This window comes from Meles meles, chromosome 16 (genome assembly GCF_922984935.1).
Source record: "Meles meles chromosome 16, mMelMel3.1 paternal haplotype, whole genome shotgun sequence".
Classification (NCBI taxonomy): domain Eukaryota; kingdom Metazoa; phylum Chordata; class Mammalia; order Carnivora; family Mustelidae; genus Meles; species Meles meles.
Genome location: NC_060081.1, coordinates 56,170,885 through 56,188,472, shown reverse-complemented (window position 1 = coordinate 56,188,472; position 17,588 = coordinate 56,170,885). Strand labels below are relative to the sequence as shown.

Here is a 17,588-nt window from a genome sequence, read left to right as displayed (position 1 = left end):
TGCCTTTAATTCAGTAATTGAAATAGTTACTCCTTCTCTATTTTTCAAGTGTTAGAGTTGCGTATAGTGGGATGGCTAGTACAATTCCATTTACCCTTGGGAGGACTAGTCCAGTTCCATTTGCCTTGTTGTGGCAAGATGTGGCAATCCTATCTTAGACATTTGAAAAGAGCCTTTTCATTCATTTCCAGACTTCCATTCAAAAGACTGGATCCCGCCCATATGCCTTCCAAATGATTCCCTGGAGTAAAAAGTCAATGTGGTTTCCTCCAAAAAATCCTTTCATTCTCATTTCTTAAGAGATGAGCACTGAATTCCTCAAACTAAATTTATTATATTGAACAATGAGTCACTCTCTGATTTTTAGTGTTTGATTATGTTTTTGTCTAATCTCTCATTTCTGTCCTTCCACTCACAGGAAGAATGGAAAATTCCAAAGGTATATACTGTCAGACAGCTATCATTTCTTTTTTTTTTTAAATTTTTTTTATTAGACAGATGTCATTTCTAATCTAGGCTCTATGTCTCATCAGATGTGTGGCTTAGGAGTGTTATATCATCTCTTCAAATTTTCTTGTCCTTATCGGTGGAGTGGAAAATATTATCTAACGTCACAGTGTTGTCATAAGTGTTCAGATCTAGACCATAGTATTTAGTACAGAAACTGACATATAGTTGATTTATGGCAAAAATGAACTGCCTTTATCTTTGCCTCATGTCTTTTCCTTCCTTCTACCACTTATATTTCCCCTTCAGTTGATCTTCTCCATCTTTTCTTTGATCATCATTGTCTTTCCCTTCTCTTTTCTTAGTCCTTGATGCCTAGTATTGGATTGGATATGCAGTAAGTGCTACTGACAGAGCTGGACACTCTACTATCAGGATGATAGACACCAATGTTTAAGAAAGGACTCCTTATTTCTTATATTTATGTATTAGTTTTCTCATTGCTTGCTTGATTCATTCACTCATGCAAATTTGTCTCGCACACATTTGCCAACTGCCTCTAATTTGCCTTTGTTTCCTTTTGGGAAGGAAGGTGCACTTTGACATGGGTGCCTCTGGCAAATCTCCCACACTTACACAAAGTGCCCAGCTGAGATATGTGATACATGTTATCCTTCTGCCTGGCTGACTCTAGGTATGTCTCATCCCTTTTAGTTCACCGCACACAACCCTGGCCCATTTCCAAAACTAATAAAGGCAGGACATTTCTCTGCTGCAGTGATCTCTGTTCGGTCCTCTGCAGCACAGTCTTCCATTCTCTCAGGACATGTCAGTCATGAAGCCCTATTTAATGACCATTTCCATCCTTCTGATCCTGGTTCATAAGACTCCAGGTAACTCAGGCCTCTCTCAAAGGTTCTGGGGTCTTGCATGTGCTATTGTTTTCTCAGTGACCTCTGAGATGATTCCCACTCACATACCACAGGCACTACGTATGGCCTTTCTGGTCTCAGATAGGTTGTGAATGTTACTCCCAAGGTCCATCTCCTGTCAAGATCTCGCCTGATTCTGCTCTGCCAAGACAAATTGAAGAGGCTGCTCCTCCTGCTGTTCCTGGCATAGTGGAGTACTGAAGCATGAAGAATTTTAGGTGGTGCTGTTGATAGGAGGGGAGCTTGATGCATGCATTAGATGTGAGAGATTGAATGTAATTTGGGGAGCTATCAGAGGGAACAATGATAGTTTGGGAGAATGAGTTGTGGTGGGGATGGTATATGAGAGAGAGAGAATAATATCAGAAAAATGAGTGGGCACGAGGAGAGGGTGAAAATTCTATTTACAGGATTGGGCTGGACTGATGTTCTTGTGTAGTCTTGAGAGAAAATGGGATTTTTTTTTGAATGGAGCTGGAAGTGGAGTTGGATAGAACTGAGTTATGGTGAGGGTGGTGGTTGGGCTGTGTTTTGGATTGATGCTGTGAATTGGGGATGGGTGGCTTGGCTATTGTCATGTTTGTGTTAAATTTTATAACTGAGCCTTAGGTGGTTAGAGAACAGTTGGAGTTAGGTGTTTGGTTTAAGTAGGTGTGTTATCAAACTGGGGATATGTGGGGTTTATCTGGACAGAGATTGCCTTAGCCTGAGTTTGGGGGTAATTAAGCTTGAGAAAGACAGTTTCATTCATCAGAACAGAGCTGTGGCTGTTGAAATGGGGAGAATGAATGCTGCACGAAAAATATCTGGGGGTGCCTAGGTGGCTCAGGTCATGATCTCGGGGTCTTGGGATCGAGCCCCACATTGGGCTCTCTACTTAGCAAGGAGCGCGCTTCCCTTATCTCTCTGCCTGCCTCTCTGCTTACTTGTGGTCTCTCTCTCTCTCTCTGTCAAATAAATAAATAAAATCTTTAAAAAAAAAAGAAAAATATCTGGTAATATTTTCAAATTCTTTAAAAAGTTTCTTGAGTGTGATTTTCAGGAGCACTGAAAAGCAATAAAGGTAACTGTAGGCAGTTAGGAAAGATGAAAGCAGGAGGCTGGAATGTTCTCAAGTGGCTCTCCTCAAAACTTGGCAAGTACAGAGAGACACGGGGGTAGTCTAATTCCAGCCTTCTAGAGAACTAAGGTTGTCTCTCCTTTCTTGGGATTGAGTTCAGAATCACGGTTTTTCCTCTTTCCCTTTCTCATCCCTCTCCTTCCCATCCTCTTCCTACTCCACTTTCTCCTACCCCTTATTTCTCACTTTGTAGCACCTTCTTTACTTGAGAGACACTTGTTCTCATTCAGTAAAGTTCAGTTTCCACGTGGAGCAGCAGGTAGAAACCACAGGTGGGTTTGCAAGTAACAACAACAAAGGAAGAAATCAATCTATGCTTCAAAAGTTGTACATAGTGTTGCTTCCTTAGTAACCATTTAATGAATTAATGGGCAGGAACTGTTCTGGACAAACTTTTCTAGGATAATCAAAGTCATTTTTTCCCTTTCATCACCCCAAACATATGCTTTGGAAATTTAACTGTTTGAAAGTCATGACTCTGTCTTTTTTTTTTTTTTAAGATTTTATTTATTTATTTGACAGAGAGAGATCACAAGTAGGCAGAGAGGCAAGCAGAGAGAGAGGGGTAAGCAGGCTCCCTGCTGAGCAGAAAGCCCAATGGGGCTCGATCCCAGGACCCTGAGACCATGACCTGAGCAGAAGACAGAGGCTTAACCCACTGCGCCACCCAGGCACCCTTAAAGCCATGACTCTGTCTTTTAAATCTATGCATTCCCAGTGCCGAGGTGAGTGCTTTGCACAGAGTAGGTTTCAGTAAACATTTATTGAATGAGTGAATATATAAATGACTTATACCTAAAAAATATATATAGGTAGGAAGAACCTCAGAAATGAGGTAGGGAAGGATCATGTTTGGGATGCACAGGTGGCAGAGAAATCATGTATTACGCTGCTTTTGGCTTTGGATGGAACTGTTAGAAAGAGTCTAGAGCATATGTTTTGTTTTTCAATTTCTGATATTTTAATTTGCTCCTACTACAAGTCCAAAGTGGGAAATGAGCTGGGCAATGTCTATGGGTCAATGTGAGAAAGTCAGGCAGTGTTGTGGCTCCGAATTCAGGCAGGAACAAATGCATATTTTCTGGGACACTTGTGCCAAACACCTTTGCTGTGGCCTCTCCTCAGACCTATCAAATCAGAACCTTGAGAGACTTGAGGTGCGCATACTTAACAAGTCTCCATGTTATTATAAAGCATGACACATGTTATTAACAGCCTTCTTCACAAACACAGTTGAGATTTTCTGATTTCGTGCCAACACTCTCATCCCCATTTCTCACATTGGGAGACTGGGCACAGAGTACAAAGGGTCAGAAGCAAAGCTGATATTTAACAGTTGGTCTCAAAACATGGAAAGAGCCCAGATGTCCATTGACAGATGAATGGTTAAAGAAGTCATGGTTTATATATGCACAATGGAATATTACTCAGCCATCAAAAAGAATGAAATCTTGCCATTTGCAACGCCATGAATGGAACTAGAGGGTACTATGCTAAGAGAAATAAGTCAATCAGAAAAGACAAATACCATATGATTTCACTCAGACATTTAAGAAGCAAAACAGATGAACATAGGTGAAGGGAAGGAAAAATAAAATAAGATGAAAACAGAAAGGGAGGCAAACCATAAGAGATTCTTAGCTCTAGGAAACAAGGTTGCTGGAGGGGATGTGGGTGGGTAGATGAGGTAACTGGGTGATGGGCATTAAGAAGGGCACTTGAAGTAATGAGCACCAGTTGTTATATGCAACTGATGAATCACTAAATTCTACCCTTGCAATAATACAGTACGTTGTCAATTAAACCGAACTTAAAGAAAAAAATTTTTAAAGAATTTAAAAATTAAATTACAAGAAAATCAATCAATCAATCAATCAATCAATCAAATAAAAGCAGGTCTCTGACTTCAGTTTGGAGATGGAGGGATGATCAAAGGTGATGTTAACTTGATATGGGTATCAGGTTGTAGTGATGCAGAACAATACAGGGTTAGAACACCTGCAGGATTGAGAAACTAGAAATATCTACAACAAAACCTTTGTTTATTTAGCCTCAGTTAGCAGAATCCTTCTGGGTCTGCCTTGACCTGTTTTCCATATGGAGAGAGTGAGGGAAAGGTCAGCTTGCCAGATTCTCATTCCTACAAAGAGGAGATCGTGGATGTCCTGGCTTCCATCCACTGCATTTGGGAGAAAATGAAAGTCCACCAGTTCAAATGTCAGCCAGAAGAGTGTGGGTGTCACTCTAGCAAGGCCCCCTGAAGACCTCCTCCTTTTTAAAGTAGGATGGTGCCAAAAGAGAGGTTCCACCCAGCAATTGCACTACTGAGTATTTACCCCAAAGACAGGTGTAGTGAAAAGAAGGGCCATACGCACCCCAGTGTTTGTAGCAGCAATGTTCGCAATAGTCAAACTGTGGAAGGAGCTGAGATGCCCTTCAATAGACGAATGGATAAAGAAGAGGTGCTGTATATATATATATATATATATATATATATATATATATATATATATATAAAATGGAATATTACTCAGCCATCAGAAAGGATGAATACCCAACTTTTGCATCAGTATGGTTGGAACTGGAGGAGATTATGCTGAGTGAAATAAGTCAAGCAGAGAAAGACAGTTATCACATGGTTTCACTTATTTGTAGAACATTAGGAATAGCATGGAGGACATTAGGAGAAGGAAGGGGAAAATGAAGGGGGATAAATCAGAGCAGGGAGACAAACCATGTGAGACTCTGGAATCAAACTGAGGATTTTAGAGGAGAGGAGGGTTAGGGGGTGGGTGAGCCTGATGATGGATATGAAGAAGGGCATGTATTGCATGGAGCACTGGGTGTTATATGCAAACAATGAATCATGGAATGCTACATCAAAAACTAATGATGTACTGTATGGTAATTAACATAATAAAAAATTATTTAAAAAAAAAGAAAGAGAGGCTCCATGATGAGGGTGAGAATTAAAATAGGAAATGCAGCAGTACCATGACATTGGAACATGGATGAAGGGGCACCATTTTTTACCTCCTTGCTGTGGTTAACCAGCAGGCTGGCTGATGTAGCAGCTTTCCCTGGGCTGGAGTTCAAATTTCTGGGACAGTTCATATACATACCAGTGCCAAAGTGCTATGGGATGTCTATCACTAAGGCATTTTCTTTTTTACTTTATTTCTCCTCACATTCTCAGACTTCATCTAAACTTGGAACATTTTGGTTCTTGTGTCAAAAAATTATCAAAATGTTCTTTTTCCATGCAGAAATAATGACTTGCTTATCCAATTTTTATTAATGGGGTTGGGCATTGGAGTCCTCTGCATGCTTAGCACTGAGTACATGGCCTGGAACAGAGTGAGTGTTGATGAATAGGTGTGACATGAGGGGACAGGTGGAAAGGTCCTGGAGTGCTAAGCTATGGATTTTGGACTATGTATTGATAGCTGAAGAAGTCCTTATATCTGAAGACATCATGCAGGAAGATGCCACTCTGTCCTAGAAATCCTATCATAAAAAGAGGCAATGTGACATACAGAGGGAAGTGCATGGGCTTAATATAGAGAAAAGAAATTGAATCCTACAATGATCAAGTACAAGGTATGGAAATGTGGACAGAACAAGAGTTCTCCGTGAGCCTCAGTGTCTTCATCTAAAGAACAGAGATAACAATAGGTTTTTATGAAGTTTCAATGAGATAACATTTGCAAAATGCCTGACACACAGTGGATGTTGGACATGTGACAGTGATGGTTAGTATTGTTTTCTTTGGCTCCTTTGTCTTTGAAAGCTCCAATAAGTAACAAATCCTGTTGATGACTAATATTTATAGAAGGCTAAGTGTCAGGAACTTTGTCATTGGGGCATTTCCAGCTGAGGAACCTATATACACATGCACATATCTGGATGACAGATACATAGCTATTAATACTCATGAATGGGTTTTAGCCATATGTGGAAAGTGCGTGGTAGAGGTCTGTACAGTGAGCACATGCATGTATGTTCAAGTGATGTCAATATGGACGTGTATACGTGCCTGTGTGTGCACATCAGTGTGCTGCACATGTTATATGGTCTGTTTCTGTGGGGCCAATGTACAAACATGAGTGGTACATGTTTGCTCAAATGTTTAGAAGCACAAAGGCATGCAGGGGCTCAAGTATGTGTGCCCTGACTCAGAGTGGAGCCTGGCTGTCTCTGATAGAGCTCTGTGTGAGGAGCACACATCTGTATGGGCACTTGAAAGCATGTCCAATACGTGCTCACAGGAGCTGCCCTTGAAGCCCTGGACCCTCAGGAAAAGACTTTTATATCAACACACTGCCTAATATTTCATTACTTTTTTTAAAAAAAGATTTTATTTATTTGTTTGAGAGAGAGACAGTGAGAGAGAGCATGAGCAAGGAGAAGGTCAGAGGGAGAAGCAGAGCTTGGAGCCCGATGCAGAACTTGATTCCGGGACTCTGGGATCATGACCTGAGCTGAAGGCAGTTGTTTAACCAACTGAGTCACCCAGGCGCCCTATTTCATTACTTCTTATACTTATACTTATTATGCACCAGATACTCTCCTAAGCACTCTATATATGCTAATCTAAACATCACAGATGGTAAGAACTTGGCTCTATTATGACACCCATTGTGAAAATGATGCAGTGATGGGCCAGAGAACTGCACTAACTTGCTTAAGAGTGAGGAGCTATAATGACAGAGACCAGATTTGAACTGAAGTGGTTTTTACTCTGGATCCTGTTAATATCCTCAGGGCTTGTTCTCTTTAAATCATACTTCCCCATTCCTATTTTCACTGCTGCAAGGAAACTAAACATGGCTATGTTTTCCCCAGGTGGCCTGTTCAGATCCCAGTATGGCAAGAGCCAAGAGCCTTGGATTCCATGTCAGCTTTACCATGGCATGTGCAGAAACACCTGCAGAAAAACTGAAACTCAATACTTAACCTGCCCAAATGATCAAGAGTGCTGCCTGAAATTTTCTGTGAAAACAGCCCGTTCTAACTATGTGAAGGATTATGACCCTGACTCCAAACTGTCAGTTACAAACACTTCAAGCTACTCTAAAATCTGAATATCACCAACTTACCCTCTCCTGGAGTGATTCTTCCCTTATTCTGGAACACCCTCTCCATAAAAATACATTCCATCTCATGCGTGTGTCTTTCATCTGTAAGCAGTCATCACTGGACAGGGAAAGGTTAGGCTGGAGCTGGCGAGTTACAGAGTATAGGAAAGGACCCTGGCCAAGAAAGCAAACAGGATTCTAGAACAGCTCCATAGTGCTGAGGATGCCAAGGAAGGAAGGAGATCACATTTCTGCTCTGCTTTGGTACCACCAAGAGGGTTGTGATTCATTCTGGAGGCTGCAGAGGGATACATGACAACTAGATTGAGTCTGGATGATCCCATGAATATATAGGGGAGATCGCTGAGTTCTCTGAATAAACACTGAAGGATCTGGACAAGGACTAGAGGATTATCTCTGACATCTAGAGAACCACCCTACTCCATTTGGTATCATGTGGTGTCCTCAGGAAGAACCAGAACCAGACAGATGAAGGACTAGAATTGAGCATAGGAATCTGTTGGACAAATTAAGGCAACATTTTCTAAAGGGTAGAGCTATTGGAAAGTGGACTAAGCAGGTTTGTCCCTCAGCATTCTCCCAGTGTTGAGTTTGGAGGACCATTTCTGGGTGTGAGACAGAGATGGCTGTGGTTATGGTTTAGAGAGGGATTTGGAACAGAAGCTGGACACTGTACTCAATAACCTTTAAGTTCTTTCATTACTAAGAATTTAAGGATATTGTTTTTCCACTCCAAATTTAGTCACAACTAATAGTTGATATGCCATGGAATTTTCATTGTGTTATGTATACTCCTCTTCCATGGCTAATGTTTCATCTCTCCTCCTCTTTGGATCCAAACTTCTAGAATCAATGTTCCCAACTAAGTTCTCTAAGTTCCAGATTCTTAATCTCACTTCAGCTAAGAGAAATCTGACTTTTGTGTATACCACTTCACTGAAATAGCCCCGGTTTTGCCAATGCTTTCTTTGTTGAAAAACTCAAGCATTCGTCAGGTTTTACCATTTACCACTTTGCCTCTAGCCACTGTTTCAACATTATTTACCTTCCTCGATGCCTTTGTTATGTTTGCCTTGGCTTCTCTCTTGAGTGTCCTTTCCTAGTCATTTTTGGGGTTTCTTCTTCTGCCACCTGCCCCATAATATTTCTTTGTCATCTTGCCTATTTTCTCTCTTTTTCACCAGACACTTTACCTGCATTTCCCATTATGAGATAAATGATAATTTCAGCCCAGATCAATGGATCAAAGGCCATGTACTCAATAAATGACCAAGTTATACAGTTGGATTTTAATTTTCATGGGACTTAGAAGTTTGGTGGGAACATTTAATAATGTTTATATCTTTGAGATTCACTGACACTCAGACGTATTTGTCAAACAGGGAATACGGGCTTGGCAGAAGACAGGTTTCAAGAAGGGACACAAATTTTCTGGCATAAGTAGCATGATTAGACAAAACTTTCAATATTTATAAGATAGTATTTGTCCCAGGTTCAGCACAGTAGTTGAAATGTAATATTTCAGACTTTCTATTTTAGCAGTTTTGGTAGAGGGAAATGATTGTGTAATTCTAGGCTTAAAGCACAGATTCCCAATTCTTTGGGTTTTGCATGTTTTCAAGAAAGAAGCATGAATGTGGTCAGAGGGGTTTGTTCCCTGTTCTCCATCACTGCTCAGAAGCTGTGTGATCTTGGGCAGTTCTGTATTTACTTGTTCAACCTAGACAACATCTCTGAGGCCCAGACTCCCATACTGGATTATGTATTTGTTAGGTTCTCTTGGATTACTCAGCCATCACAGACACAAGTTCCCAAACTGAATTCCAACTCTGTTTGTCTGGCTTTTCCCTTGTCTTCCCTTTTAAATAATCAACACCTACAATTCACCCTGTTGCTCAATTTAGAAACTTGGACTCATTCTGGATCCCTCAGTTCATCTCAGCTCATCATGTCCAAATCACTAAAATGTGCTTTTAGTTCCAACTCAACCTGATCTCCATTTAATGATGAAATCAGCTCTTGTATAATCAAAAGGAGAGGGTTCACTATTCTTAAAAGTGAAAAAAGTCAACTAATTAAGAAGTCCTTAATGTCTCATTCCCTTGAAAGTACATTTTTACTCTTTTAAGGATCTTCCATGCCATTCACCTTTGCTTTTCTCAACAAGTGATGCGACTTCCTTTGTTCAAACGTGTATTTGTCTGTACTTTGATTGCTATTAGAACTTTTATCAAATAGTGTCTTTAATGTTCACTATTTCAAAAGGTCCATGTCATCCTCCCCAGAAGACCACTAGTTTCTCTCATTGTTCCTTCTCCAGCTTCACTCTCTCCACAGCTCATCAACACAAGTCTTACAGGGATTTTTAGGTACATTAAATTATAAGAGAAAACCTGTAATTTTGATATATTAAACAAGAGGTTGGAGTGATTTCAAACCCCTGCCTGATGGGCATTCTATTTCTTCCTTCCTTAGAAACAATTCTAATAAATGGCAGACATTTATTTTAAACTTTTGAGTCTGGTCATTCTTACGCAACAAGTTGGCATAGTTTGTAAGACCCAAGGAAGTGTGGAGGTGGAGTGCAGGATGTGGACTGAATTCACATATGGCCTTACTTTCAGGTCTTCCTCTGTATTTCCCTTTGAAGGCCCGGAGGTTCCATGCCTCCACACTTGAGCTCAAAAAAGCTTTGTATTTCACGTAGGGACTATAAACTGAGTTCAACCATGTATTTTGGCTGTCTGTTAACACTTACTACCTATGACTGAGAAAATTCAGGTCTACTATTTTTTAGGTAAGACTACTCTGTGGGGTTATCAGTCAAATGGTCAAAAAGAAAGTCTCATCTCTCTTTAGCTTATTTTTTTAAAAGATTTTATTTATTTATTTGTCAGAGAGAGAGAGAGAGAGCACCAGCAGGCAGAGTGGCAGGCAGAGGCAGAGAGAGAAGCAGGCTTCCTGTTGAGCAAAGAGCCCAATGCGGGACTTGGTCCCAGTATCCTGGGATCATGACCTGAGCTGAAGGCAGCCGCTTAACTGACTGAGCCATCCATGTGACCCTCTTTAGCTTACTTTAAATGACTATAGTATCACTTACTATAATGTGGAATTTCTGGCCAGAGATTATCTCCAAACTAATATTGTTTTCCTGCTTTATTCTTAGGGCAGGATGTCCCAAAATATTTAAGAGAAAAATCTGGAAATCTCCCATTTTGACAGAAAGTAGTCATGATATTTATGGGGAGAAGAAGTTTACAAAAGGAAATAAAAATTCTAAATTCTCTTCTTTATAGGTATATCTACAAGAGGTTGAAACATCATTAATGAACCCAAAGGGGGGAAAAAAACCTATAAACCTTTTCAGATACACATAGAATACACATCTCTGACAAAATAATAATAATAATAATAATAATAATAATTTGTATTTGTATTCAAAACCAACCTATTTCCAGAGTCTCTGTATGCTTCCAGATTTTCTACAGATCGACTCCAGATATTCTATGAAACCTGCCTCATTATAAGATTAAGGCTTCAAAACATTCTTACTATATAATTTTTTACTAAGAAATAATGGAACATAGATGCTATTCCATTTAGATTAAATACACTAAAGATGGGGTACCTAGGTGGGTCAGTGGTTAAGCTTCTGCCTTAGGCTCAGATCATGATCGCGGGGTCCTGGGATTGAGCCCCACATCGGGCTCTCTGCTCAGCAGGGAGCCTGCTCCCCCCCCCCCCGCCCCCGCTCTCTGCCTGCCTTTCTGCCTACCTGTGATCTCTCTCTCTGTCAAATAAATAAATAAAATATTAAAAAAAAACACTAAAGACTTCAGCAGATTCACTGTTTCATGGAAATCAACTCTCTTGTTGTCCAAAAACATAATAGATAAAGAAGAGAACTTCTACTCAGAGTGTGTTTAGGATTACTAAGGGCAAAGGGGTAGAGGAAGTGACTGTATTTTAAACAACAAAAAATGAGTCTAGAAGGAGGCAATGAGGACATGATAACATTAAATGCATGTAATGAATAACTCTGTGCTACATGTAAGGTAGTCTCTATCTTAGAGATCAAAGAATTTATTCTTTTCACAGACACCACCCCCAAGCAAAAGTATTTTGGAGCATTACCTATGCATTATAAATTTTTTGAAATAAAGTTATGTTCAGAAAGGCACCATTCTATCAAAAAACTGTTAAGAAAAATTATCTAAAATTTGGAAATAAATAAAAGAGACGACTGGTGTCCTTTCAGTGGAGTGCTGAACATGATCTAGTAGATCCTCCTGGGATTATAAGTCTATCAGGTGTGTACAATTAAGTAATTTTCCACTGACTAAGCTATTTAAACATTTTGTATGGGTAGAGATTAAATCATAGAAATAAAAATAAATAAATCATAGAAAACTGACATAATTGCTAAAAAATTATTTTTTGAGAGTCATGCAAACTATTCCCTTCCATAACAATGCAATGGGACAGATGCAGTTGTTGTGGTTGGATGCCCTTGTTTTCTGTTTGGTGGGAAAGAGTTCTGAATGTTTTAGTTCATTGCCCTTCAGGATATTAAATAGGTTTACATCTATTTGCAAATTTATTTCAGAGTTCATTGGCTGATTATAATTCATCAGTTTCTCTGAGCCAGTCTTAACATCTTACTGGTTTCTTCATTCTTTATGAGTTGAACAAAATCATTGAAATATTTTCATTTTATGTTTACATGTTACAGGATTTTAACTTTAAGAACTTTATACTATGTTTTATGTTTCTTCACAATAAAGACACCTATAATGGAAGTATGAAATGTGTGGAATTTGTGTTTGTGGTTTGGTAATCTTTTGCAAGAAAAGCAGGGTAATACTGACTCTTAGTATGAAACAAAATTACATAAATTAAACTGTTTTCAGACTAATAATACATTTTTTCTAGTAGTTATAAAATCATACAGACAATTTAAATTTTGGCTTGATAAAAACCAAGCTATAGACCAGTAACTGACAAAGAAGTTGGGACTCAGTCAGGGTCTCCTCACTGGATAGGACCACTCTGTTGTCAATTTGTCAGTCTTCTATTTAACAGTAGCATTTTCTGTGTTTTTCTTTTCTTTTTTTTTTTTTTAAAGATTTTATTTTTTTCATTTGACACAGAAAGAGCACAAGTGAGGAGGAGGGGCAGAGGAAGAAGGAGAAGCAGGTCCTCTACCAAGCAAGGGGCCTGATGTGGTACTAGATCCCGGGACCATGGGATCATGGCCTGAGCCAAAGACAGACAGACACTTAACCAACTGAGCCATCCAGGTACCCCTTTCTATGTTTTCCTAAAGGAAAATTCTTTTTTTTTTTTTAAATATTTATTTATTTATTTATTTATGTGACGGAGATCACAAGTAGGCAGAGAAGCAGGCAGAGAGAGAGAGAGGAGGAAGCAGGCTCCCCCTGAGCAGAGAGCCTGATGCAGGGCTCAATCCCAGGACCCTGGGATCATGACCTGAGCTGAAAGCAGAGGCTTTAACCCTCTGAACCACCCAGGCGCCCCAGGAAAATTCTTTTTTAAAATAAGGCCAGAAAGATATTAAGTGTATTTCCTGAATATTTTAGTTTGTCCTGTTTTCATTTATTATTATTACTACTACTACTACTACTATTATTATTATTATTATTTTAAGTAGTCTACATGTCAAGCATGGAGTATTATTATTATTATTATTATTATTTTAAGTAGTCTACATGTCAAGCATGGAGTCCAGTGTGGGGCTTGAACTCATACCCTGAGATCAAGACCTAAGCTGAGATCAAGAGTCAGATGCTTAACCAACTGAGCCACCCAAGCACCCCTTAGTTTCTTTTTTATCTTTGAGGCTCCAGCTATTTCCAGAGGGTCTGGAATACAGTTGGTTTTCAGCATGCATTTGTGAATAAGTGAAAGAAATTAACAATTTTTCAGCCTTGATTTCTTTGCCTATAAGGTTTTTAAAAAATTACTTTTTTTCCTATTTATTTATTTATTTTTCAGCGTAACAGTATTCATTGTTTTTGCACAACACCCAGTGCTCCATGCAACACGTGCCCTCCCTATTACCCACCATCTGGTTCCCCCAACCTCCCACCCCCGCCCCTTCAAAACCCCCAGAACCTAGATGTCCATCAACAGATGAATGGATAAAGAAGATGTGGTATATATACACAATGGAATACTATGCAGCCATCAAAAGAAATGAAATCTTGCCATTTGTGATGATGTGGATCCATCATGCTAGAGGGTATCATGCTTAGTGAAATAAGTCAATCGGAGAAAGACAACTATCATATGATCTCCCTGATATGAGGACGTGGAGATACAACATGGGGGGTTAGGGGGATAGGAGAAGAATAAATGAAACAAGATGGGATTGGGAGGGAGACAAATCATAAATGACTCAATCTCACAAAACAAACTGGGGGTTGCTGGGGAGAGGGGGAGTTGGGAGAGGGGGAGGGAGTTATGGACATTGGGGAGGGTATGTGCTATCGTGAGTGCTGTGAGTGTGTAAAAAATTTACTTTTTATATTAAATTTTTAACATGGGGTTTATTTCCTCTTATGTTTATGAGAGGCAGGAATATAACTGCACTTTCCTGATAAGTAAGCCCAAATTTATAGCTTCTCTTTTTCCCATTGATTTTCCACTTATGTCCATCATATGTTAAAATTCCCTATATACGTGCTCTATTTCTGGGCTCCCTATTTTGTTCCGTCAGTCATTATGATTATCCCTGCATCAATATTTCTCTATCTTAACAACTATAGTCATATAAATAGCTCTAATACATGGAAGAGTAAGTCACCATCTTGTTTATCTTCTTTCAGAAGTTCTTGGCAACCTTTTTTAATTTTATTTTTTAAATTTTTTTCAGTGTTCCAAGATTCATTGTTTATACACCACACCCAGTGCTCCAAGCAATACATGCCCTCCTTAATAATGACCACCAGGCTCAACCATCCCCCCACACCCCTCCCTTCCAAAACCCTCAGTTTGTTTCTCAGAGTCCACAGTCTCTCATTGTTAGTCTCCCCCTCCGATTTCCCCCAATTCACTTTTCCTTTCCTTCTCCTAATGTCCTTCATGTTATTCTTTATGCTCCACAAGTAAGAAAAACCATACGATAATTGACTTTCTCTGCTTGACTTATTTCACTCAGCTAATCTCCTCCAGTCCCCATCCATATTGATACAAAAGATAAACTGGAAGTGGATAAAAGACCTCAACGTGAGACAGGAATCTATCAAAATCCTAGAGGAGAACAAAAGCAGTAACGTCTTCAACATCAGCCACAGCAACTTCTTTCAAGACATGTCTCCAAAGGCAAAGGAAACAAAAGCAAAAATGAACTTTTGGGACTTCATCAAGATAAAAAGCTTCTGCACAGCAAAGGAAACAGTCAACAAAACCAAGATGCAACCCATGGAATGGGAGAAGATATTTGCAAATGACACTACAAACGAAGGGCTGATATCCAAGATCTATAAAGAACTCCTCAAATTCAACACCCCCAAAACAGATAATTACATCAAAAAATTGGCAGAAGACCTGGACACTTCTTCAAAGAAGGCATACAAATGGCTATCAGACACATGAAAAAATTCAAATCAAATCAAATTCAAATCAAAACCACATTGAGATACCCCCTTCACCAGTTAGAAGGCCCAAAATTAACACGACAGGAAACAACAAATGTTGGAGAGGATGTGGAGAAAGGGGAACCCTCTTACACTGTTGGTGGGAATGCAAGTTGGTGCAGCCACTTTGGAAAACAGTGTGGAGATTCCTTAAGAAATTAAAAATAGAGGGGCGCCTGGGTGGCTCAGTGGGTTAAAGCTTCTGCCTTCAGCTCAGGTCATGATCCCGGGGTCCTGGAATCGTGCCCTACATCAGGCTCTCTGCTCAGCAGGGAGCCTACTTCCTTTCCTCTCTCTCTGCCTGCCTCTCTGCCTACTTGTGATCTCTGTTAAACAAACAAATAACATCTAGGGGCGCCTGGGTGGCTCAGGGGGTTAAGCCTCTGCCTTCGGCTCAGGTCATGATCTCAGGGTCCTGGGATCGAGCCCCGCATCGGGCTCTCTGCTCAGCGAGGAGCCTGCTTCCCTCTCTCTCTCTGCCTCTCTGCCTACTTGTGATCTCTGTCTGTCAAATAAATAAATAAAATATTAAAAAAAAACAAATAACATCTAAAAAAAAAAGAAATTAAAAATAGAGATACCCTATGACCCTGCAATTACATTTCTGGGTATTTACCCCAAAGATACAGATGTAGTGAAAAGAAGGGCCATATGTACCCCAACGTTCATAGCAGCAATAGCCACAATCGTGAAACTGTGGAAAGAGCCTAGATGCCCTTCAACAGATGAATGGGTAAAGAAGATATGGTCCATATATACAATGGAATATTATGCCTCCATCAGAAACGATGAATACCCAATCTTGACCTTTTATCCTCTACACAGTTATTATTAATTTTTCTTCAATTTTATAAAAATATTTTGGAATTTTGGTTGGCATTCACCGAGTTTTCTGGGATTTTGATTGACATTACATCAAGAGGGTTTTGGAAAGGAGGGGGGTGGAAGGATTGGTGAGCCTGGTGGTGTGTATTAAGGAGAGCATAGAGCACTGGGTGTGATGCGTAATCAATGAATCTTGGGACACTGAAAAAATAAAGTAAAATTTAAAAAACCAATTTAGGAAGAAGTTATATCTTTACAAAACCATGTCATCAAAAAGAATGAAATCTTGCTATTTGCAACGACATGAATGGACTAGAGGGTATTATGCTAAGTGAAATAAGGCAATCAAAGAAAGACAAATACCATATGATTTCATTTGTGTGGAATTTAAGAAACAAAACAGATGAACATAGGAAAAATAAAATAAGATGAAAACAGAAAAGGAGTCAAACCACAAGAGACTCTTAACTCTATGAAACAAACTGAGGGTTGCTGGAGGGGATGTGGGTGGGTAGATGGGGTAACTGGGTGATGGGCATTAAGGAGGCCACTTGAAGTGAGGAGCACTGGGTGTTGTATGCAACTGATGAATCACTAGATTCTACCTCTGAAACAAATAATACAGTATATGTTAATTAAACTGAATTTAAATAAAAATTAACAAAACAAAACTATGTCTTAATATTAATGATCAAGGACCATTTGTCCATTTCTTTAAGATCTTTTTAGATTTTATTTTATTTTTTCAGTGTTCCAAGATTCATTGTTTATACACCACACCCAGTGCTCCATGCAATACATGCCCTCCTTAAAAACGACCACTAGGCTCACCCATCCCCCCATACCCCTCCCTTCCAAAACCCTCAGTTCGTTTCTCAGAGTCCACAGTCTCTCCTGGTTAGTCTCCCCCTCCGATTTCCCCCAATTTACTTTTCCTTTCTTACTCCTAATGTCCATGTTATTCCTTATGTTCCACAAAGGATCTTTAAAAACATTTTTTAAAAAATTATTATTGTGGTATGTGAGGCACCATAGGATCTTTTAATGACTCCTAGTGGAACCACATCTGAAGACATAGCTCCTAGGTTTGCCAAGGTTAATTAAGAGAAGAACATGTAGGGCTTTAATGGTCACACTTGGAAGTACATATCATTTCTATCTTTATACCACTGATCGTAATTGCATTGCCAAGAAAACCATAAGACTTTACTGATAATTCTTTGGCTTTCTGACAATTAGAACAACTTATGGCCACCATCTTTAAGCAGAAGGCAGGCTTTAAAAGCTGCTACCACCTCAAAGGGAGATGTGCTTCCTGACTTCAGATTTGGCCAGGAGGAACACTGGAAGAGGTGAAAACTTCTACATAAGTGTCCATAGAGAACAATGACAATAAAGATTTTTTTTCCCAGAAAACTTATGCCTCATAAATAAAATGTCCTTATTTTTACATTGGGTGACATCTGTCATACCTGAGCTATCTGGATTCAGTTTGGATTGTCATGCC

The 17,588-nt window shown here is 39.5% G+C and overlaps 1 protein-coding gene across 1 annotated transcript; it reads left to right on the top strand.

Annotated features, from left to right (window-relative positions):
* The first annotated feature begins 1,273 nt into the window (after window positions 1-1,273).
* DEFB116 (defensin beta 116) lies at window positions 1,274-7,583 on the top strand. The gene is made up of 2 exons (XM_045981515.1): window positions 1,274-1,340; window positions 7,345-7,583. Exons 1-2 carry the CDS (start codon window positions 1,274-1,276, stop codon window positions 7,581-7,583), a joined length of 306 nt encoding a protein of 101 aa, XP_045837471.1.
* The last annotated feature ends 10,005 nt before the right edge of the window (window positions 7,584-17,588 follow it).

Coding starts and splice junctions, on each gene's coding strand:
- DEFB116 (XM_045981515.1), top strand. CDS start 1,274: ATGTCAGTCATGAAGCCCTATTTAATGACCATTTCCATCCTTCTGATC. Junction 1,341..7,344: donor CCTGGTTCATAAGACTCCAG/GTAACTCAGGCC, acceptor TGTTTTCCCCAG/GTGGCCTGTTCAGATCCCAG.